Raw genomic sequence first — 22,806 nt, 5'->3', positions numbered from 1 at the left:
ACCGGTCGAATGGTCTGGCAGGACAAGCGAAGGTCTGTAGTGGAGCTGGAGAACGGGAAGCTGGATTCTTCCGGCGCTGGCAAGCAACAGGCACGGACGTAGCGGCGAACGAAGCGATACATTCCGCGCCAGTAGAAGCGTTGGGATAGGCGGGTGTAAGTTTTAGGGGCGAAGCTCCTTAAGGCGGCACCCGTTCGTCCCTCGTAGTCGTCGTGGTCGTAGTAGTGAGTAACAAGTCTTACGCTTTGACCTCCAAGGTGGTGCCGGTGGGAGTTTCTTCCTGGCGTTGTTGAACAATAAAAATTCGCAGCGTGCGCGTTAACTAAAAGCCGAATTCTTCTGTCTCTCATTCCCCATAGCAGCCATTGGCATGTTCCAGTAGGAAACGTTAGTAGAATAGAAGTCGAAGTGTAAGTGTTAGCTAAAAGCCGACTTCTTCTGTCTCTCATTGCCATTAGCAGCCATTGTTTACCTCCAAGGTAGTGCCTGGTGAGATTTCTCCTGTGCGTGATTAAACATAAAAATTTTGTTCAAACGCCGTTGATTGATGAAATAAACCAACGAAAGACGCCAGATGTTTTGTAAAAGCAGAACGAAAGAACGCCAGATGTTTTCTTAAAGTGTAGTAGTATTGCATGTAGCCACCTCGCCCGATCGTCAACGGGCGAGGTGGACCGGCAACGGCGCGAGGACCCTGCCGTACGAGAGTTAAATCATACTAAAGACATACTTTGCGGGCGATACACTCTAGTGAGCTTTCAACTTTTCGTCTTAATGTACATGATAAAGAAATTAGTTCTACGAAAAACGCAAGGCACACCTTGAGCAATATGTGGTTTTGGGACGCTAAATGAAACCATGAGGCGATGCGAAGCCGGAGCACTTGCACGATCGCGTTCCGTTGGCTTTCGTTGGGCATGCTACCGACCTCGCGTCGTGGAACGCGCGTCCTGTCTTCCCTCTAGCCTTGCCTTTAATTCGCACAGGGCGAGCGGGGAATGCGGTCGCTCTTGGCGCTCTTTCGCTCGGGAGCGGACTTCTTCCTTGCATTTCACCGATCACAAGTGATAATGAAGGGACCACGTAAACCAACAGTACAATAAAAGTTTGATGTTTAATATATACACGATGTTTCACACTCTTTATATTATGTACTGGGCGCATTTCACGGAAGAGTTTCACGGTTTACAGATGATTCCCTCCGTAGCTTCGCCCCACTCATCATCATTCACCCCGTGGATATGCTGTGATTTTTAACACTCCCGCATGCGCGCAATGTAGGTCGGCGTGAAAGGAGGCGCATATGTCCGAGCGGAGATGTGTGGGAATAACCAGGAGCCATCGGCGTCCTTCAGGGAGATAATTTCGTCGGTACAGCAAACCATCCCGGATAACGAAGTGCTGTATTTGACGGCGCATACCTCTAGGGATGGGTTGCGAGGGAGGCCGACGCAACAAGTTAAGAATTGAAGCAACCCAGGGATCCTTCCTTTGCTCCAGAAACATGTCGTTGACACCAAGTGCAGATACGTCGTGTGTAGGCGGAGGCGGCGACTCGTCACTAGATGGTAGGGGTGATCGGGACAGAGCATCTGCGTCGGAATGTCTTCGGCCAGATCGGTAAATGACGTGAATGTCGTACTCCTGGAGCCGGAGTGCCCAACGGGCGAGCCGGCCGGAAGGATCTTTTAAAGAGGAAAGCCAACATAATGCATGGTGGTCTGTAACCACGCTAAATGGCGCCCGTAAAGATAGGGTCGGAATTTGCCTATTGCCCATATAATGGCCAGACACTCTTTTTCTGTAACGGAATAGTTGGCTTCCGCTTTTGTGAGCGCACGGCTGGCGTAGGAGACGACGTACTCATCAAATCCAGGCTTACGCTGGGCGAGCACAGCACCGAGACCGATACCGCTAGCGTCCGTGTGGATTTCCGTCGGAGCAAGTGGATCAAAATGTCGCAATATTGGAGGTGATGTAAGAAGGCGACGGAGTGTGGCAAATGCATCATCACACGCCGATGACCATCCCGAAAGATCGCGGTTGCAGCGAAGAAGTTCAGTCAAGGGCGATATGATGGAGGCAAAGTTGCGGATAAAACGACGAAAATAGGAACATAGGCCGAGGAAGCTGCGAAGTTCTTTCATCGTCTTTGGCTTAGGGAACTCGGCAACGGCACGAAGTTTCGTCGGATCCGGACGAACACCATCTCTAGAGACGACATGGCCCAAAATTAGGAGTTGTCGGGCGCCAAAGCAGCACTTCTTTAAATTGAGCTGTAGACCGGCGGAACTGAGGCAAGTGAGCACTGTTTCGAGGCGCTGAAGATGTGTTGAAAAGTCACGGGAAAATATGACAATGTCGTCTAAATAGCACAGGCAGGTTTGCCATTTCAGGCCACGGAGGATGTTGTCGATCATGCGCTCGAAGGTGGCAGGCGCATCGCATAGCCCGAATGGCATGACATTAAATTCGTATAAACCATCGGGGGTAACGAAAGCCGTTTTTGGGCGATAAGCCTCGGCCATCGGAACCTGCCAATAACCGGAGCGCAGGTCTAGCGACGAGAAGAACTCGGCGCCTTGTAAGCAGTCGAGCGCATCGTCTATGCGAGGTAACGGGTAAACATCTTTGCGTGTGATCTTGTTCAACCGGCGGTAGTCGACGCAAAATCTTATTGAGCCATCTTTTTTCTTTACTAGAACAACCGGCGAGGCCCATGGGCTGTTAGAGGGCTCAATAACGCCGCGCTTCAGCATGTCGTCAACTTGTTCTGCGATGACACGGCGTTCAGATGCCGACACACGATACGGACGCTGACGTAAAGGTGCGTGAATGCCAGTGTCGATTTGATGACATACAGTGGAAGCACGGCCCAAAGTTGGTTGCTGGTGGTCGAAGCTTGTGCGGAAGCGCTCGAGGAGGGCGATGATTTCGGCGCGCTGCTGGGCCGTAAGGTTGCTGTCGATGCATCGAGAAAGTGCTTCGGTGAACGATGGCTGAGAGGGTAACATGGAGCAATCAACGGCGTCGATATGAAGCGGATTCGAGTGATCAGGAACGACATGTGCACACAAGGAATCAATGTCATCTGCAAGGCCTAGCCACTCTCCGCGCAGTAATTTGGAAGGCGAGGGAAACGGATTAGAGACATAAATTGCACTTGATCCATCGTGAATAGTGAGAACGGCGAAAGGAATCAGGAAGCACTTGCGCCGGACAGCGGTTTCAGAAGGCGTAAAAAGAACAGGTGAGCCAGTAGAGATGTCGCAGGAAAGCGGTACTAGCGCTGATGAGAAAGGGGGTATCGGTGTGTCGGCAGCCACAAAAACTTTTGCAGGTGAAGGTGGCGAGTCGACCGCAGCAGATGCACACAACGGCGAGAACTCGACTTCGGCACGGGCGCAATCGATGACAGCATGATGAGTGCAGAGAAAGTCCCAGCCCAGTATAATGTCGTGGGAACACGTCGGCAACACAACAAACTCGACGGCAATAAATAACGTCTGCAATCGCAACGCGTGCCGTGCACGCAGCGAGAGGGCGAATTTGTTGCTCACTTGCAGTGCTCAAAACGAAGTCGTGAAGAGGAGTCGTTACTTTCTTGAGTCTGCAGCAAAGTTTCTCATTCATTACAGACACTGCGGCGCCAGTGTCAACCAGTGCCAAAACAGGGACACCTTCAACGGAGACAGCAACGACATTAGACGGCGAAAAACAAGGTCTTGTAGAGTTCGAAAGCTGCGCAGTTCTTGCCTCCGGAACTGCGGCTTCTAGTTTTCCTCAGGGACAGAAGGAGGGCGTCGTAGCATAGGGGAAAGGGAACGGCGCCGAGGTGAAGGCGACCGGCGTCTGTTGAAGTTCTGGCGAGTCGAAATGTGTCCATGGCGGCAGGCGGGGCAGATGGAGCAGTCTGAGGTCTCGGCGGGAAATCGTAACTGTTTGGCCGCACGTCGTCACGTAGGAGAAACTCACGCCGTCGGCAAAACCGTGCTACGTGACCCGCAAAACCACAGGCGTAGCAGATGGGGCGGTTGTCTGGAGTGCGCCATGGGTTTTGAAGGCGTGATGGTGTTGGTCGGGAGAACGGACGGACAGAGTGATGCACAGGTTCAGGCGGTGCGGCAAAGGTGCGCGCGGGAACGTAGGAGTTCGCGACAGGCAAACGTCGGGGTGTGGTCAGTGCTTCAGCATAGGTCAGCGGAGCAGCCACTGGTGGATGCATGGGCTGCGGGCAGCACCTCGGATACTTGCTCCTGAACGACACGCTGTATCGATGGCGGCAAAGTAGATGGGGCAGCTTCAAAGGTGTAAGGTACAAGAGACAGCTGGCGCGCGACCTCCTCGCGTACAAACTGCTTGATCTCAAGGAGCAAGGCAGAATGATCTTCCGCAATGCCAGCCGACGTTAAAGCGGAGATCGTTGCACATGACGCACTGGCGCGACGAGTGGATTCACGCTGTTTCCAGAGTTCGTCATAGCTCTGACAGAATTGGATTACGTCAGAGACCGTTTGCGGGTTCTTGGCGACGAGCATCTGAAATGCGTCGTCACTCACACCTTTCAAAATGTGTTTGATCTTCTCGGCTTCCGTCATGGCCGAGTTGACACGCCGGCAAAGGTCGACCACATCTTCGATGTAGCTGGTGTAATTTTCACCATTTTGCTGAGCTCGAGCGCGCAAGCGCTGTTCGGCGCGTAGCTTGCGAAGCGCTGGACGGCCGAGCAGATCCGCGAACGCCGTTCTGAAGGCCGACCAGGTGGGAAGGTCCCGCTCGTGATTACGGTACCACAGACTGGCGACGTCGGTTAAATAAAACTGGACGACGGTAAGCTTGTGCGCATCGTCCCATTTGTTGTGCTTGCTCACCCGGTCGTACTCGTGAAGCCAATCTTCCACGTCCTTGTCATCGGTACCGCTGAAGGAAGGTGGGTCACGTTGCCGGATGGGGCCGGAACAGACAACAGGCGGAGTAGTTGAAGCCGAGGCGGCTACCTGCTGATCTTCGTCCGTGGACATGGTAGAAACCGGAGGCAACGTACGGTTTCGAAGTTCCAGGATTATGAGTACCCAGCACTTCCACCAGTTAAAATAAGGCGTTTAGGAGTAGCACTGGTTTATAAAACAGAGAAACAGTTACGACAAGTTACGTGCTAATGGCGGAACCAGCCTAAGCGCCGAGACAACCAAACGTCTTCTTCTTTTCCACCTGAGTGGTACCCTCTGCCTTTCCGAGTAGCACTCATCTTCTTCACTACATATTGAATGTATCGGAAATGCAGATACAGATACGCGTCTTGCGAGACGTATCGCGATACAGATACAACATACCCAAAGAGTATCTAAGGTAGTATCTAAGATACATGTATCTTCGATACTGCCCAACACTGATATATATATATATATATATATATATATATATATATATATATATTATATATATATTAGAGCGCCTTGCGTAACACTTCCCAGCGCTGACCGCTTCGTAAGTTTATATGGAGAGGGAGTGATCGAAATACCCGCGGAAACGCGCGTATACACATAGGAAACTTTATAGCGCGACCTTGGTCGTACTACGTCTCACGAGTCCACCGTTCTGAAGACATGCGTTATCTGTTCGTCTGCACTTAGTTACGCCCCAGCAGAAAAGCTCAGCAACGCGCAGCATAAAAAAAGCGCCCAAGGAAGAACCTAGAGCGTCGTGTTCAAGCCATCGAACTAAAACTGTGCGTAATTTGCCCGGAATACTGCTGCAGGCTTTGGTTACCTGGCCTACATTTACCCGCGCGTCATTCGTGGTGAAAGTGTCAGAATTGTCATCACCGCCTTTTTCATCGTCCGTGTTTTCCTCATGTTTTGGTGGAAGAACGGCAATATCGACGTCACCTTCCAAGTTTCCTGCAGTCTCAACTTCATCTAAAGCTTGTCCGCCGCGGTGGTGTAGCGGTTAAGGTGGTCGGCTGCGGACCCGAAGATCGTGGGTTCGATCCTAGTCGCGACGGTCACATTTCGATGGAAGCGAAGTCCTATAGAGGCCCTTGTACTGTGCGACTTAAGTGCAGGTTAAAGAACATGAGGTGGTCGAAATTTTCGTAGCGCTCTACTACCGGCGTGCCTCATAATCATACCGTGCTTTTGGCACGTAAAACCCCATATATTATCATTTTTGTATCCAAAGCGTCGCGCAGTTGACACTGCCCCCCGCTTCTGCTGCTTTGGAAGGGAAATGTAGGAAGCCGCCAGGCGAGCGCGAGGCATTATGCTAGAGAGGATGGGAAGCTATGCGAGCACGGCTTTCGCCTTCGCCGCAAGGTCTGTCTGGCCATGCCATGCCTGGCGGCGTCAGCGACATCGCGAGAAAAGGTTGTGACTGATGCCAAGTATCGAGTTGGGTCGGTTTAGTTAGCGATCTTCTTCAGGGTGTGCTCGCCTTATGTCCTTGTAACACAATCATGCTGCTTTAAGTGAACGATCGCGTGGTTACCTTTCATAGATCCGGCGCTGGCGTTCTGCACAATTGAGAGGACATTTCCACGTCACCGGTGGGCGTACACGGTGTTACATGCGCACCTATATGTTTGTGCTGCTCTAACACGATCACTACGGCTGTACACATTAAACTGTCATATCCAAATCAGTGGAAGATTATACAGTAGAGCAAAAACCTTTTTTTTCCTCGCCTCATCCGAGGCGCACCAAAAGGCCGGCGGCTCGCCCGATGCCTCGGTGGCCTGTACCGTGGTGCGGAGGAGGCGCCGCGGCCACGCCCAGCTCTGAAATTATGCTCTCTCCGTGCGATTGGGACGGCCGGAAAGAAACCTGCCGGCGCGCAACCTCGGAAGCCATGGCGTGTAACAAGGGTGTACAGGTAATGACCGGTGCTTGGCGCTCTGTGACATACCACGAGAAACCCAAACTGGTTGAAAGTCAGCATGGACTCAAACATTGGTAACATAAAATGCGCGACACCGCGCTTTTGTCGTCACACTCAACAAATCCACGCTAACTTGGAAGAACGTACTTCCAAGGTCATTTTACTCTCGCTGCACCGTTGGACGTACCGAGTAGCACGAATGCCAAGCTCTGCTGAATTAAGGACTGTCAGGACTCATTAAGGACTGTCAGGATTCGCCTTCGGGGCAGGAGCACTCAAGAAAGCATTGAGGAAGACGAACGGCGAGGTTTGTAGATAAAAAGTAAAAAATGGTTCACTTCACTACATGTTGGTAGGGGATTCTTCTTCCAGCGGGCCGACACCAGGTTTAAAGGTATTTCGGTGTCCCTATAGGGATAGCCGGTCTGGAGGCGCTCGCTTGCTAGGGCAAATATTGTCCACCACATTCGTTCCATGAGGTAACTCTCAACATGGCGCCTCAAGGAGAGAGAACGTATCGGACCACCTGCGTTCCTTTCCTGAGAAAAACAACCACCATTTCACTGCACCAAAAAGTTCCTTTGACTGAAGCTAAGGCGCGGTACTGCCACAAGCACCCGGGCGGATGACTCGATGGAGGCGATGGTTATCTTCTCGGTAGTGGCGGCGACAATGAGACATCGCCATCCCAGACGCATGATGCCCGATACCCTGCACCTGGAAGCGTAGTCAAAGAAACGGCTCAGCTTGTCACTAGTGCGAGCCCCCTGTCTCTAGTGCGAGCCCCAGGATGGAATAATTAAAACAAAGCGCACGATATTTGGATAGTGCTGTGCAGTGTCGCGAAACTGTATGCGATCCGGAGTTCTGGAGTACGGCATCTGCGTGCGGATATATGTGCTGGCGCCGTTCGGTGAGTCTCTGTTTAAGCCGCTGGTGCGGTGAAATGCGACACGATCATTCCATCTGTGCGCGCAGCCTTACTTAAGTGATCCATGTAGGACCAATGTTCATTCTCTCTGAGGAGTCGTCCAGAAGGCGCCTGACGACTGACTTGGCTTTCAGGCCAAATCAGTCGTTCCCGTTCACGAAAACATCCACGAGATTGATAAATGCCCTTGCTATTAACAGTTTTACTTTTTTGAAACCTTGAAAGGATTTTATTCTTTCATTTCTCTTACATGGGCGCGGAGTATCCTGACATGACCGACGGAGCAGTGCTGCGGGGAAAACAGTACTTTAAGGGCGGGTAAAACACTTGCTTGCGTTACAGTCGCTTTAGTAATCCTCTGCACGAAAATACAGCTAGCACGCAAGTAATTTTTTGTTGTTCATCCCACTGTCGCAGAAGTGCGGCAGTAAGACATTTGGATCGTAGGAGTTCCCTGCGTGGCGCCCATTGGAAAATCGTCGATTTCGTTGCTGCAGCTGCTATGGGTCAAGTGGCATACACTGTGCGGGCATCCGAAGACATTACATGGACGTGGCATTTTCTATAAACTGCAGTTAGATCGAGTCTCGAGAGCCAGCAAAGCCCGCATAGCGATGTGCGATAATGAAATTACCCTCGAGATGCGACTACGCAAGCTTGAAACTATCACCGACACGCGACATGTGTCAGTGCAGCGCAGCCCTGATAACGGAACTTCTGGACCAGCGTCGCCGTTCTCCATGGTAACGCCAAGAAGTTTTTTTCGCGAATCAAACAGTAACGCACAAGCAGTATTTTATTACGTGTTTTATTTTGATAGCTATTTTGATTAATAGCGATTACTTGTACTCAGGACTCTTGGCGTCATCGGGCTCATTCCAAGATGTCCCACTGGTGGCGCGTATTGTGTGCTACACTTAGGCGCCTTAAAGGGACCGACAACTGCCCAGAACATGAAATGAGATGACTGCACTGATGGAAAGATTGTCCGTCGCATTGACTCAAACCAACCCAGTTTATCTCGTGAGAGGCGGATTGATATTTTTATTTCTTCATTGAAAGTCGCGAAAAATGACCTTTGGCGCCTCTGGCGGCAAAATCATACACGGTCCGATGAAGGCGGTCACGTGACCATTGATTGGTGTATGCGTTCGATTACTTTTCTGTTAGTACTGAAATATTGTTCATTTCTTTATATTAAAAGATATTACTCCATAAAAATGTACATATAGGCCTGCGTTAGTTGTGTGCAACAAAGTGGCGCTGCCTTCGCTTGGCGTAATGATGCCATGCCGCGAAAAGCCATCCATGACACAGGCGCAGGCAACCTTGGTCGCAGGCGCGCACAACGCTGTACAAATACCGAGAAGTTGTATAAAGCCACATCATCTCATTGTAACAGCTTGCTATTTTCAAAAATGGCTGGAAAGCTCAAAATAAAGGTGGTTAAGCATAGCTACAGTAACTCCTGCGAAAGCAGAACGACGACAGCTTTCACAAGGGCTAGCGGCATTGCTATCAATTCTCAGCGTTGCTGGAGCAAGCCTTCATGCGTGTTTGGAGCCTTTCAGATCGAAAAATACTGCCTATAAAATAACTACGTGCGTTTAGGATAAACCACTGCAGCTACAAACGCTACGAAGGGTAAGCTTCCTGTCGCGCCGTAAAAGGCTGGGTCGAGAAAAATCAGTTGTCGGTCCCTTTAATGCCATCGTTGCCACGAAGGAACCAAGGAACGCTGCCATCGGGGCCCCCTAGCTACACTTACTTTAATTTCTCTACTAGTAGAGCATTGCTGTTGATAAAACTGACGTTTCAGACTTAACCAATAAATGACCTTTCACTCTGAGATAAAATGTTAGTTGGCTTTAGTGCGCCTTTAAACAAAATTTTCACGGTCAATTCTAAAGAACAAACTGTCCTCCTCCTCTTTGAGGTTAGCCGAGAGGCCCAACACCTTTATGGCTTCTTGCTTTCATGACGACGGGACATGTGGTTCGTCAGCTGGTATTTTTGTGAAAAAGATATATTGCAGAGGACGCATGAGTAGGGACGTTCTCCTGTATGAGTGCGGATGTGCATCACGAGGCTGGTTTTCGCGAAAATGATGCACTGCAGTGGGCACAGTTGAAGGGACGCTCTCCTGTGATACCCTTGTCACACGGGTAGTCTAACCACAGTTAAGTACGACGGCCGTTAAGTCTAACGGCTGTTGTACCTTGTCACACAGCAACCCTAACCGCAGTTAATCCGCTAACGACCGTTTTCGTAAACGGAGGAAGACAACCCGGGTTAGCGCCGTAAACTGACAACATGGCTGCCTCCATGTCGGACGCGAGCAGCTCGGCTCCCAGCGAAATATCAAGCCAAAAGCGTGTCAACTGGACCGTTGCGACGATGGAGGTGTTGATACGCATTTGGCAAGGTAAATTACCGGCTTTGAGGTACCAGTTTGTCCGTGCTGCAAAAATACAGTGTGCATTTCACGAGATTGATACACAGCAACGTTCGTTCATTGAACAGGGCTTCACGCCATTTGATAGACGCGCATCAAGACACGCTGCTGACGCGTCCATAATCGAGCGTGAAGCCCTGTAGAAGGCGATGTAATGGCGGTGTTGCACGAACGCAGCCATGTATGAACTAAAGAACGCTTGGAAGCGCAGCAAACGTGTGACAGCGCCTCTGTCTGGTTTACGGTAACTGTGGTTACGTCCGTTAAAGGAGTACTGACATGAATTTTAAAATTTTTCGGGTTGTTGCTCTGAATGAAAGCACGGGTGTCGAGAACCCTATAAAGAGTGTCGTGGTGCCTGGGGATGCATTGCATATATTTTTAATACCGCTTCTTTCAACCAGCAGTTTCGGTTTTGGTTTCGAGAGGGCGGCTTCATAGTGACGTGTCAAGTCTGCCCGTGAAGTCACGGGCAGACTGCAACACACGAATAATGCACCTGCTGTCCTTTGCTGTCAGTCGAACGTGATTCATGATGAGTGAACTGTCGTCCAGTGCCTCCAAAAGCAATTTCTGTGATTTTGGCTGCATGCAGAACCCAGATTTCGCAAACCAAGTGAGCTGACTCGAAACGTCATAGGGCTCTCCATGCGGTGAAGCTACCTTGCAGATGCTGGGAGATGAAAACTTTAAAATCAACCTTAAATATTTATACGTGTTTCCCGGATGCGGTGTGGGGAGAGCGTTAACACTACATGCCAAGGAAAACAAAAACGTCCGTTTTGCTGCACTTCAAAATCGTGTCAGTACTCCTTTGACTGCAGTTGGGGATAACAGCGGTGAAGCTTACCCGTGTGACAAGGGTATGAGACTGCGGATGTGCACCACGAGGCCGGTTTTTCGAGAACAGGACGCATTGCAGTGGACACAGTTGAAGCAACGCTCCCGTGTGTGAGTGCTCATGTGCTGAAAGGCTAGCCTTTCATCACAAACGAGGCATTTCAATGGACACAGGAAAAGGGACGCTCTCCAGAGTGCGTGCGCATGTGTCTCACGAGGTTCTTTTTCTGCACAAAAGTTGCGTTGCAGTGTACACAGCAGAAGGGACGTTCTCCTGTGTGAATGCGCATGTGCGCCACGAGGTGCCATTTCTGCAAGTAGGATGCATTGCACTGGACACAGGAAAAGGGACGCTCTCCTGTGTGCGTGCGCATGTGTCTCACGAGGTAGTATTTCTGCACAAAGGAGGCACTGCAGTGTGTACAGGAAAAGGGACGCTCTGCTGTGTGAGAGCGCATGTGTAAATTTAAATAGTCTTTCCGCGCAAAGGCTGCATTGCAGTGGACACAGGAAAAGGGACGCTCTCCTGTGTGCGTGCGAATGTGTCTCACGAGGTGGTATTGATGCAAATAGGATGCATTGCAGTGGACACAGGAAAAGGGACGCTCTCCTGTGTGCGTGCGTATGTGCCTCACGAGGTCGTATTTCTGCAAAAACGAGGCATTGCAGTGGGTACAGGAAAAGGGACGCAATGCTGTGTGCGTGCGCATGTGGATATTGAGAGAATCTTTCCGCGAAAAGGATGCGTTGCAGTAGACACAGGAAAAGGGACGCTCTCCTGTGTGAGTGCGCATGTGAGCCACCAGCTTGGATTCCTGAGTGTATGTAGCTGGACACATGCGGCACTGGAAGGGGCGCTCGCCCATGTGTTTCCCAAGGTGTCTCGTCAACTGTGCCTTATTTCGTGTCACATAGGTGCACTGCTGGCAGGAATGCAGTCGACCGCGTACAGGCGCCAATGAAGAAGACGGCTCCAGGGACGCAAAAGGCAATGCACCTGCAAAGCCAACGAGAGCACACAAAGGCGATGCAAATTATATGTCATGTACTATGTGGAACTAGACTGCTGCAGCAGGCAATACACAACGGTTGCTCCACATGTAAGTGAAGCACATGATCACCTTTTCTCACGCAAACCAAAGCTGCTGTTATGGCAACAGTGCACCGGCCCAGCACATTTCACCAAAACTCCTATCTTGGAGCACATGAGTGCTATGCTTTATACATGCGAAAACAGGTGCCAAAAATAGAATCTGATTTAGATGTCATTCCGATTTTATATCTAAAGAGTCAAATGTTTCTGAATACGCGCCAATAAACCCATTAAACTACTCACTACACTTTCGTTCGCATAGAAGTATCCACAAAACACTGCACAGCAACACGACCATTTGAGTTTCCAAAACATGAAGCATCTGAAATAAAATATGACTGAAAAAAGCTTTTATGAATGAAACTGAAAAATATGAATGACGGGAAAATACATTTATTACGGTTACAATGGCATCACGGCTTATGGTGGTGAGAACCGCAAGGACATTATGTGCATTACACATGGCACTGTTTCTTTATATTACTGCCACAGTTTACACATTTCCTGCTAATGTCTCTATAGTGCTTCAATGAAAGCATAATGATACCAGGGAATGCAATGTCGTTTAATCGCCAGCTAATGGATTAATCACTTACAGTCACTTAGATCATTATTTACATCTTGTAATGTCAAATCAAAGTGCAACTACCGAACCGAGTAAGGTGGATAATTGGGCAAGTTGGTATATCTTCATCTTAACACAGCGCACACACACGAACACAGAAGAATAAACTGATACGCATATGTTTCATCATGTGACCCTTCAATGTGTATATTTATATGTGTGTGGTGAATAAAAATTTCAGTTGATAGTCAGCGCTCGTGTCGTCGTTTCCTTATTCTTCTGTGTTCGTGTGTGTGCGCTGTGTTAAGATACCGAACCGAGCATTGCGACAACTTATCTGCAAAACTCTTTCTTTCAGCACAAGCAAATATGTAAAAACAAAACTATATAATACATGGTCTGAAGGAATGCTTCTTAGGACAACCAGAATTTCTTTGCGCTGATGATTGAAATTTAATTGTTGGAATGAATTGCAATATTTTCTTCCCAATTTTAACAAACTAACAGTGCAAAAAGCTTAAAAGTACTGAAAGCTTAAAATAGCCATTCCAAAGTAGCACTCCAGACATGGTCATATCACTATCAGAATGCCAAGTTCATAATAGATTAGGCTGCCACAAAAGTGTAAAATGGTAAATAATTTCAAGGAAGAGGCCGTTGCAATGACCTTCTCGCAATATTCAAAGCTTCAAGTTTTTTGTTTGCTAATTAGAAGGAATGGAAACATATGCAACAGCGCACCGACCACTGCTAAAGCGAGCACAAACAACACAGTACACCCACAGATATTTTTACCGTTGGATCTAATCAGGCTTGAATGTTAGACGTACTTAATCAATTACATTGCTAGTGTTGTATTTCAGTGACTACGTTTTAAGTAGTTTCACGCAGCTAGTTATCTGTTTCAAAAGACAAGCGCTATTGACAAGCGCTATAGATTTGAACAGCTGTGGTATTCTGATGCAGCGGCATATAGGTTACGAATGTCCAAAGGAGGAGGAATAAACGTTTATTGCACGAAACGGTATCGCGGTATTAGTCTGGCATCTACCCTAGGTGGGAGGACTCCTCATTCCAGGAACCCTTCGCTGCCTCCTTCGCCCTGGCGACGAGACATCGTTGTTGGTCCAGGTCCTCTGTGTCGATAATATCCTCGTTTTGTCGGTCGGCATTACCGGCATTCGGCGAAGGCGTTGTGTCTGTCTGTATAATGCACGGGCACACGAGGATCATGTGGGCCAAGGTGCCAGTTATGCCGCAAATTGGGCAGATATAGTCGTGTAACGTTGGGTACAGTGTGTGCATTAGTGTACCATGGGTGTATGTGTTGCTCTGAAGTCTTCTCAGTATGATGCTGTCCTCTTGTTGAGCTTTGAATGTGGGGTTGGTACTCTCTGGATTCTAGCCTTTGATGCTGAAGTATTGCAAAGTATGTAATGGGTACGGACTCAGCCTCCGCGGGCGCGGTCCCGGCGTCTTGAAATTCGGAAGGGATAGCCCGGAAGGCGCGATCGCGGGCTTCGGCGTGTGCAGCCTAGTTCCCCTCCAGCCCCTCGTGCCCAGGAACCCACGTCACACAGATGTACGGCATCGGAGTACTTCGGCGCTTCAATATCTTGAGTGCTTGGGCAGGCACACGACGTTTGGTGTAGTTTCGCACGGCTGCTTGCGAATCTGTGAACAAGACAGCTGCATCCAAGCACGGGGTGGTTGCTAGTGCGATTGCCGCCTCTTCTGCAGTTTCTAGGTTTTGGGCGCGAAATGTGGCAGATGCAAACTCTATGCCCCGAGAATCTACAACGCTCAAAGCGTAGGCGTATGTATCGCGATATTAGGCTGCGTCTTTATATCTGGCGTCCGGATCATGGCTGTGATTTCGCCGTAGAACGTTGACTCGGGCCTGTCTTCCTTGCTTGTGATGCGTGGGGTGCACGTTGCGTGTGATTCGTGCAATGCAGAAAGATTCGCGGATGTTTGGCGGAATTCGTTCTTTTCGGTCCGTGTCTGCGTCGGCTACTAAAGTTTCGCCTCAGTTCAGCCGTTGAAGGTCTGATATTCCAGTAGGGGAGAGCTTCAACCGCTCTAGTTGAGTAGTCTTGCACGCTTCGCCCAGTTTCTCCCAGTTGTTGTGTACGCCCATCTTGAGAAGCTCCGCAGTGGAAGCCGTAAATGGGAGCCCCAAAACGATTTTGGTGGCCGTATACATATTAGGATGTTGAGCTTCTCCACGTCTGCGTTCTTCAGCGCGAGATAGGGAGTGCCATAGGTTATTCGACTGCTCAGGAGAGCTTGCATCACACGTAGCGTGACTTGTTCTTTAAAGCCGCTTCTACGGTTCACAATTCTCCTGTCGAGATGCGTTAGCTGCTATAGCGTGCGCTGTAATCGAGGGAGTGTGGACGCCCCGGACCCATCTTTGTGGATGAGGAGCCCCAGCACTCGGTAAGTTTTCACTTTTGGGATGGGCTTTCCGTTGAGGGTGACGCTGAGATCGGGTTCGTTCTAAGCGGCTGGCCGTCCTCTCGTTCTGGACTTCAGAATGAAGTGTTCCGAGTTTTCGGGAACGCATCGGAGGCAGCATTGTTGCAAGTACCTCTTGATGGTATCAATCGCTTCTTGTTGGCGCACTTCTTGCGTTCCGGTATTTGAGGCCCTTGTCCATAACGTGACATCGTGTGCATAAAAAGCATGTCGTAGGTCTGGTATAGCATTGAGGAGGCTGGGTAATTTGATCAAGGGAACGTTGAAGAGCAACGGCGAAATGACCGAACCCTGCGGAGTACGTCTGCCCGGTAGTCTGAAAGTGTCTCTGCGGAGGTTGTATATTCCCACTGTGGCCGTGCGATGCGTGAGGAAATTCTTCACGTAGTTGTATATCCGGGGCCCGCAGTCCAGGTGTTCGAGATTGCATAGAATAGCGTCGTGACTGACGTTGACAAAAGCTGCCTTTATATCGATGGCTACAATTTAAGATTTGCTTTTGGTGCTCAGATGATCGATGAGGTCTCCCTTGAGCAGAAGGAAGATGTCTTGCGTTGATAGGTGTTGCCTGAATCCGAACATTGTGTTCGGAAAATATACCTTGCCTTCGAGGTATGGAGTTAGCCGGTTGTGTAGCATGTGCTCGAATAGTTTTCCTACGCACGCGGTAAGGGAAATTGGTCGCAGGTTCTCGATGCTGAAGGGCTTCTTTGGTTTGGGGCAATGGTGATCTCCAAGTGTTTCCAGGTAGCCGGTATTTCTCCGCATTCCCAGCATTCCTTGAAATACTGGAGTAGGGCTTCGAATGTCCAGAGAGCCAAACCAATGGCTCAGCACTTGTTTCCTCATTTCAGCACACCACATTTGGGTAGACTACAGTATAATCTTGATTATACGAATCTCGCGGGGTGAAAAAAATATTCCCATGAGCAGAAATCCGTATCACCGGAAAATGTGTGAAAGCGGTATGCTTAGTTGGCTAAGCACTATCTAGTATGGCTAGGTATTGCTACTAGTATGCTTAGCATGTTACAAAAGAATAATAAAACTGCCGCACGTTTATATTTATTGCTTCTCAGTGCCTCAGCAAAGTTACAGACCATTGTGAATTATTACCAGTAGTCTTCAGAAGTCAGCGATCATGCTGGTACTCTTGCTTACTCGGCGCGTGTAATTACGGGACAAGGTTTGCCGTTTCCCGAGACAATAATAGCCCCTTCATCATGTCGATATGCTTCTCCGCACAATGTCAGCGTAGTGCGGCGATTGTGACTTTAAGGTCCAGGAAAGAGGATCCGAATTTTTTTTTACAACTCTCTAACAAGATCGCTCTACACGCAGAAGGATGCGGGAATCACATATTGCGAATGTCCCAGCGCTGCGCGCCGCCCAGTCGCTTCCAGTGATTGGAATAGCCAAGGGCATTTTGTAGCAGATTTTCACTGAAAAATCCGAGAAGTTTGCATTAGGTTGCGCAAAGCTTGGCACAGCGAATCTGGTTGCTTCTCAGCTCGTCGTGCTGCAGCACGGCAATCGCAATGCCGGCGGGGATTGGTCCAATGTGCTTGGCCGAAGAAGCGGCAGCCAAAAGACGGCGACGGACGGATCCGAAATGCGCGCAAAGCTTGCCGCTCTGAATGTGCTGAAATCACTGTCCCCGAGCAACGGTGTAAGAAACTGTGGCGTTTGCTATGGCGACGGCTTGGTGGCGGCTGCTCCTCGGCGAGGCGCGAAGCTTTCGCGATTACTACGGCAACAGCTGCGCAGCTCGAGTTTTTTGTTAATGGATGCCTTACTGCCCGCTTTCACAGTTCGCTGTTAAAAAATGGTTATTTGTAGCAACTGCCGTCAGTTTCGTAGCATGGTGTAAAGACAAGAAAAACTGGACAAAAGCTGCATGCGCATTGCTTTTGCTACAGATAAAGAAGAAATTAAAAAAAAATCACAGGGTTTTTTATGCATTCACCTAAGACGACTCGAACGCGAAAGCGTCTTCTTTCTCTTCTTAGTCGATGCATTATTCCTCCCCCACCCGCCTCCGAAATCTTTCTCTACCTAACGTACATTTGCACTGCCTCCAGGATCGGAGGCAATGCAAGCTTTCTGCACCTTTCTGCAAAAATTTCCGAAGCGCGCGACTAGGGATTCGAAACTGGGACTCCTCGCTCCACAGTGCGCTTCCTTGGACAATTACGCCATGCGTCAGTCGTTCTCCAGGCTACTAACGGTAGAATACAAACGCACGCGTCGTTGGGTGAAGAAATACACGAGACGCCACACGTGGCGAAATTAAATTATACGAGGCGCGGGCCACGCTGCATTGTTGCCCGCGCTGCGTGTGCGTCGTATCGCTGGCGACCCGCGCTAGTTTTCCCATTTTGGGGATGTAGCGCCGCGCCACTCGTGGCCAGTCGGCCAGAGAAAAAGAAGAGCGTCTCGTGGCTCGTGGTGGCGCGAGCTAGTGGGAAATCTTTGGCTCTTGTAGGCTTATGCCACTGGAGGGAAGAAACGGGACGGCTGAACAAGAATCACAGTATACATCTTACCCCGTGACCAGAATCCCGAGGCTAAAATTACAGCGCAAGCACACAAGAGAACCACGAAGAAGAGAAACGTACGACAGAAGCGCTGACTAACAAGTACTTTATTCAATCATACGCCGATGCATACATAAGCCCAAGGCAACCTTACCGGACATGCGCACACAACAATAGATCTAAACCAAAACGTGTAACGAGGATGATAGTGTATTAGATACGCGAAGACCTGAAATCATATTCAGAAAGGGTGCAGGGACAAAGTAAAGAAGAAGTCAGAAAGACAAAGCAGTGCCCTTGTGCTGTAATTTTAGCTTAAGGAATGTGTACCAACTAGACCCAAATTAAGTTTTATTTTAGTGACCAGAATCGACGCCAGGATGGAACGCGAGCCTTGGCTTCACGTGCCACTGCCAAGCGCAGTCTCTGGTTTTGTCAGAAAAAGAGAAAAAAAAATAGACAGCCACAAAGTGAGAGAAGACGTTGCTATTTAAGACTACGCGAGCTAAGACTCGGCTTATAAGACCTTGCTAATAAACTAGAGCGGACGCAAGCTCCGCTGTTAGTGCATGCTATAGCACTGCTACCGCAAGCTGGCCAATTTTTTTATGTTACGGCAAATACGGGGACATACCTGAAGAAACAGCTTGAGCCTCTGTTTGTGTAGCACTCGTTGACAGAATTTTCTTTTCATCTGCTTGTGATGCTTCGTGGCGGGTTACTAGTCGCACTTGAACAGACTTATCGGTGACATGGCCCGCCTCACATGCTGGCTCGAATGATGTGTCTACAGCTTCTCCCGACTCGCAATACAGACCCGGTGCTGCATCATACATTGGCTCAGTTGCGATGTCATCCTGAAACAAATTGGCTTGTCTTGTTGCGAGTGATAACGCGAAAAATTATTGTCGAGAACAGAAATGAAACCTCTCTTACAGAATCTCTATCGCTGCAATGACTTGGTCTTGGAGTGTGCCCGCTGGTTCCGTCTCCGGAGAGTCCAAGAATCTGCGACAGTGTATCAACAGACGAGTGGCTGATACATACGCAACAGAACATGAAGTTATGGCAAGTATTAAAATGAGTACTTTTCGGAAATGTTGAGAATAATTTACTGAAACCACTGATACTATTGTATAATCGCCTTGTTTTAGGTTTTTCGGATGCTGTACCCAGCTTTGTCTTGCGTAATTGCCTTCAGTGTTGCTCAGTCTAGTCAAACCTATTATTATACTTCTCTAAGCAGTTGATTTGGGCCGCATAATAAAGTTACATTTGATACTGGAAGATGTCTATGTGAACCGACTTCACTGAAATTGAAAATAAACTTGAGGACTGCAAATCCGTCTGTGCTGTGCTGGAAATGATTGTAAGAGTATCTTCGTGTTTATAGGTATTTCCCGTATTCCTTTTCATTGCGCAGGCATTGCACTACCGACTCATCGAGAAAACTCTCCGTGCATCTGTCACGTAAGACGATCGCTCCTATAAAGAAACGTGAATAAACGAAAATAACCGTTTACTCCGGCGCTACGGTTCGAAGAGAGGCCCCACATTACGAATATATGTGTTAGCTATATGATTGCGTTGTCCCCGCAGTGAAAAGGCAATGTGGAAAGGCAACACTTGCTATAAACGCTTCGTTCCATTTCGTGGAAGTGCAATAAAAGCCTTCCTCAGGAAGTGTAATGTTGACAGGGTGGACTGTACATATCAGGAAAATGCAAACCTTGCGCATTTTTCATGGCAAACAGGCATTTCGGTGCCCAGGGCATGCGCGTGCCACAGGGCCTTTCGGGACACTGACTAGTGCTAGAAAGAAGATGAAAGATGCCATGCTACTATCCGCCTTTAGCGCTGTACGGTGATCAACGAAGACCAACGAAGACAAAAAACTGTTGACCAACGAAGACAAAGGCGGTTGCACCCTTTCCCAAGCCACCAAGGGAGCTCGTGCATTTTCGATGAAGTTCGCGTTCCCGTTGCACGAAAAACAAAGTAGCGCCATCTGGCAACAATGTGCTGCACCGAGTAGGCAACAACTCTCCGGATACCGGCTGGACATGTTGCCTTTTTCACGTCTCATCTTTCGGCGTGAAAGCGTTAAAACTGATTTGAGGCATTTGCCAAAGGGAGGATGAGCCTTGATTTCGTTTAACTGCCATCGCATCAGCCGCATCAGCAGCATGGCTTTAGCCGCCTCACTTGTACACGTTTGTCCGTTGGTCGCGAGGAGAATGAGACAAGATGGCCTCCCACCAAACAGCGATCTCGCGTGACCGTGAGTGATTTATAGTGGGCATTGTTTGTTTCTCCAATTCGCAGCAGTTTGATGACTTGAGTGGAGCAACTGAAGCGGCATCGTCGGAGCCACTGAAATGACCTCAGCTCACACGACATCAGCTAGAATATTCTAGCGCGCTATAACCCTACGTCTGTACTGGAGTTAAGGTATCACAGCCTCGCACGTCGTCCTGCGACCACTGCACTGTAACAAGTGTGCTGTCGTTATTCTTGCATTAGTCAATATTGCAATGCAATTGGAATGCCGTTTTCGCAAAGGAGAGTGAGGGTGTATTTGCCTGTTGCTACATTATAGTGCAAATCCGTTACGTCACGGTGGTGTTATCAGCCCCTGTAAAGCTACATTCACCTCACGACGCACGCGCGTCCGGCGGGTCATTGCAGTTAGCTGAAAGGGGCATTAAAGAGCAAAACGATTTTTCTTATATTAGTAAAGTAGTTTTTCACGATACCAAAAATACCCCGCTTTCTGCGAGAAAACGCTTAGTCAGCAAGAAAACGCACAAAAGCAAAATGTGGGTGGCGACGCCACCTTGAAGTTTGCGCACCATTCGCCATGACGTCACATGTTTTGACGGCACCTACTAGGGACTATGTAGTTCCTAATCGGTAAAAATGAATACATTCTCCTCTGAGCCGGCCATAGACTTCACATACCGTGTTTGGGGTAATTTTGTTGAGCCAATGGTGCCAAAATAAGATAAATACAATTTGAAATCCGTGACGATTCGCGGGGACTTTAGGCGCGAAATTTAAAAATGAAACTTTGAACTTGATTTGAACTTTATTTTTTCCTCTATTAGTAAACCTATGATGGCGAAATTAACGACATTAGAGTTCTCAGAGCACAACTTCTCGATCTAAACTGATTCATTGTTTTTTTTAGTGTCCCTTTAATAGCCACCGAGAGATAGTTGGCACTGTGCTCCCGCAGTGGCCCCGCTGGTGCCGCCTGGCGGGAGCGCTGTTACGCGAAGCCGTGAGGAGGGAAGCCTATTCTCTATTGGGGCTTCGTGCGTGAGTCGGCGGTCGTGTCTCGCGGGAGGACCGTGGCAACGATTGGCAAGAACTTCATTTGTTCCTGTTTAAAGGGAAATGGGCAATAGAACAGAGGGTGCGGAAGAGGAACTACTTGAAGTGGGCCTCCTCCAGCCTCTCAGCCAGCAGTATACCTAGACTAGGCGGTGTTGTCTCAGCCCCCTCCAGGATGACCTCCTCAATGTCGGGCCTCGAGCTGCGCAAGGCAGCCTTCCACTGCTTCTAACTATAAATTAAGTGTTTCAGGAAAGGGGGAAGAGGGGGCTTAGGCAGGGCTTAATGTCAGGGTGAGCCCGCCCCCCCCCCCTTCATTTTTTAGGAGATGCTCGGCCCCCCTGGGAAGGTCAACTGTATTATTGTGGCACCAATTCGACAAGCGCCGGAGTTCATCTTTTTGGCAGTGGCGCCTTGAGCGGGGAAACTGCAACTCTCCACTTATCCGAATAATGATTTATTCGTGACTATTCGTTTGATGTGACCGAGCAAAACAGGAGGGCGTACCCAAGCTTCTTCCTGACCATATGTTAAGCACGTGATTTCGTCCGCTTGCACAGCTGTGCCTAACTGAGCGCGTGTTACAACAAAATGAGACGCTCGCAGAACACATCCACGTGCGCAAGTGTCTCCCTTTTGTGAAGCTTTTCACCGAAGGCTCCCTGGATGCGGCCATAATCCTATCGTGACGAGAGGGGGGAAGGGGGAGTTGTAAATATGCGTGACTCCACAAAAAATGCCAGGCCTGCGCGGAAAGCGCAGCACAGCCACAGCGAAAGCTGGAAGAGCGGTATTTCTAGAGCCCGTTGTAAACTCTCTTGGGGCTACTAATACAAGTACACTAGCAAGGTACCCACTACGCCATAAATCACAATATTTGTGATATTGGGAAGCACCTACAACGCCATTATTCGTCATTGTGCGCAGAAGTGAGGTTCCAGCTACACATATGTAAGGCATTATGTGCACTTTGTTTACGTGACGACTGATGACGACGAAGAATGGTGGCTCAGCCCTTTGTAATGGGTTGGAAGCTTTAAACGCCTCACCAGTTGCGTAATTCGCATTGGGTGACGCCCGGTCGCTATTTAACTCTCCCACCATGCAATATAACATACATTGATGTGAGAAAGAGAGACAGAGAGAGGGGGGAAGAACTTTATTGAGACCCTGAGGAAATGGATGATGGGCTCATGGGCTTCCTTGGCAACCAATGCAAGTGCACTTGCGAGGAACCCACTACGCTATAAATCATAATTTCTGTGATGTGGGGAAGCAGCCACTATGGTATTTTTCGTCATTCAACGGAGAGCCGTAGTACCCGCTAAAAACATGTAAGGCATTATGCGCACTTTGTTGGTGTTGTGCCAGATGACGATCAAGAATTATTGCAGAGCCCCTTGTAGTGGATTGGAAGCATCCAACAGCCCAGTCGTTGTGCAATTCGCATTGTGTGACGCCTGGTTACAGAATTCGCGTTGTGTGGTGCGTGGTTTTTTATTTCACTCTTCTGCCACACTAAATTACATATGTCAATGTGGTTCCTTCTGGACATGAAGACTGTATAGCTTCGTTTTGCAAGGCAGTTCCAAGCACCGGCATGGCTCTGAGGTACAACACTGGGCTCCCACGCAGAGGGCCCAGGTTCGAACCCCGTTCCATCCTGGAAATGTTTTCTTATTTCGTTTCTTT

The 22,806-nt window shown here is 49.0% G+C and overlaps 3 protein-coding genes across 6 annotated transcripts in view; all 3 read right to left on the bottom strand.

The window, feature by feature from the left end:
- The window catches only part of LOC119390650 (gastrula zinc finger protein XlCGF57.1-like), a 504,324-nt gene that overhangs the window by 64,948 nt on the left and 416,570 nt on the right, over positions 1-22,806 (bottom strand). The gene's annotated exons all lie outside the window — the stretch shown is intronic.
- Positions 1-22,806, bottom strand: part of LOC119390659 (gastrula zinc finger protein XlCGF57.1-like) — a 447,432-nt gene that overhangs the window by 336,860 nt on the left and 87,766 nt on the right. The window lies entirely within an intron of this gene.
- The window catches only part of LOC125756203 (oocyte zinc finger protein XlCOF6.1-like), a 28,075-nt gene continuing 16,373 nt past the window's right edge, over positions 11,105-22,806 (bottom strand). Inside the window, exons 2-4 of the mRNA XM_049415142.1 lie at positions 18,715-18,786; positions 18,413-18,635; positions 11,105-12,099 (exon numbers count right to left, since the gene is read on the bottom strand). Coding sequence (XP_049271099.1) covers positions 11,264-12,099; positions 18,413-18,635; positions 18,715-18,786 — 1,131 coding nt within the window. The 3' untranslated portion in view covers positions 11,105-11,263. The remainder of the gene's footprint in view (positions 12,100-18,412; positions 18,636-18,714; positions 18,787-22,806) is intronic.

Source organism: Rhipicephalus sanguineus, chromosome 4, assembly GCF_013339695.2.
Source record: "Rhipicephalus sanguineus isolate Rsan-2018 chromosome 4, BIME_Rsan_1.4, whole genome shotgun sequence".
NCBI lineage: Eukaryota > Metazoa > Arthropoda > Arachnida > Ixodida > Ixodidae > Rhipicephalus > Rhipicephalus sanguineus.
Note: the sequence above shows the minus strand (reverse complement) of the source record. Positions and strands in the feature narration are given on the sequence as shown.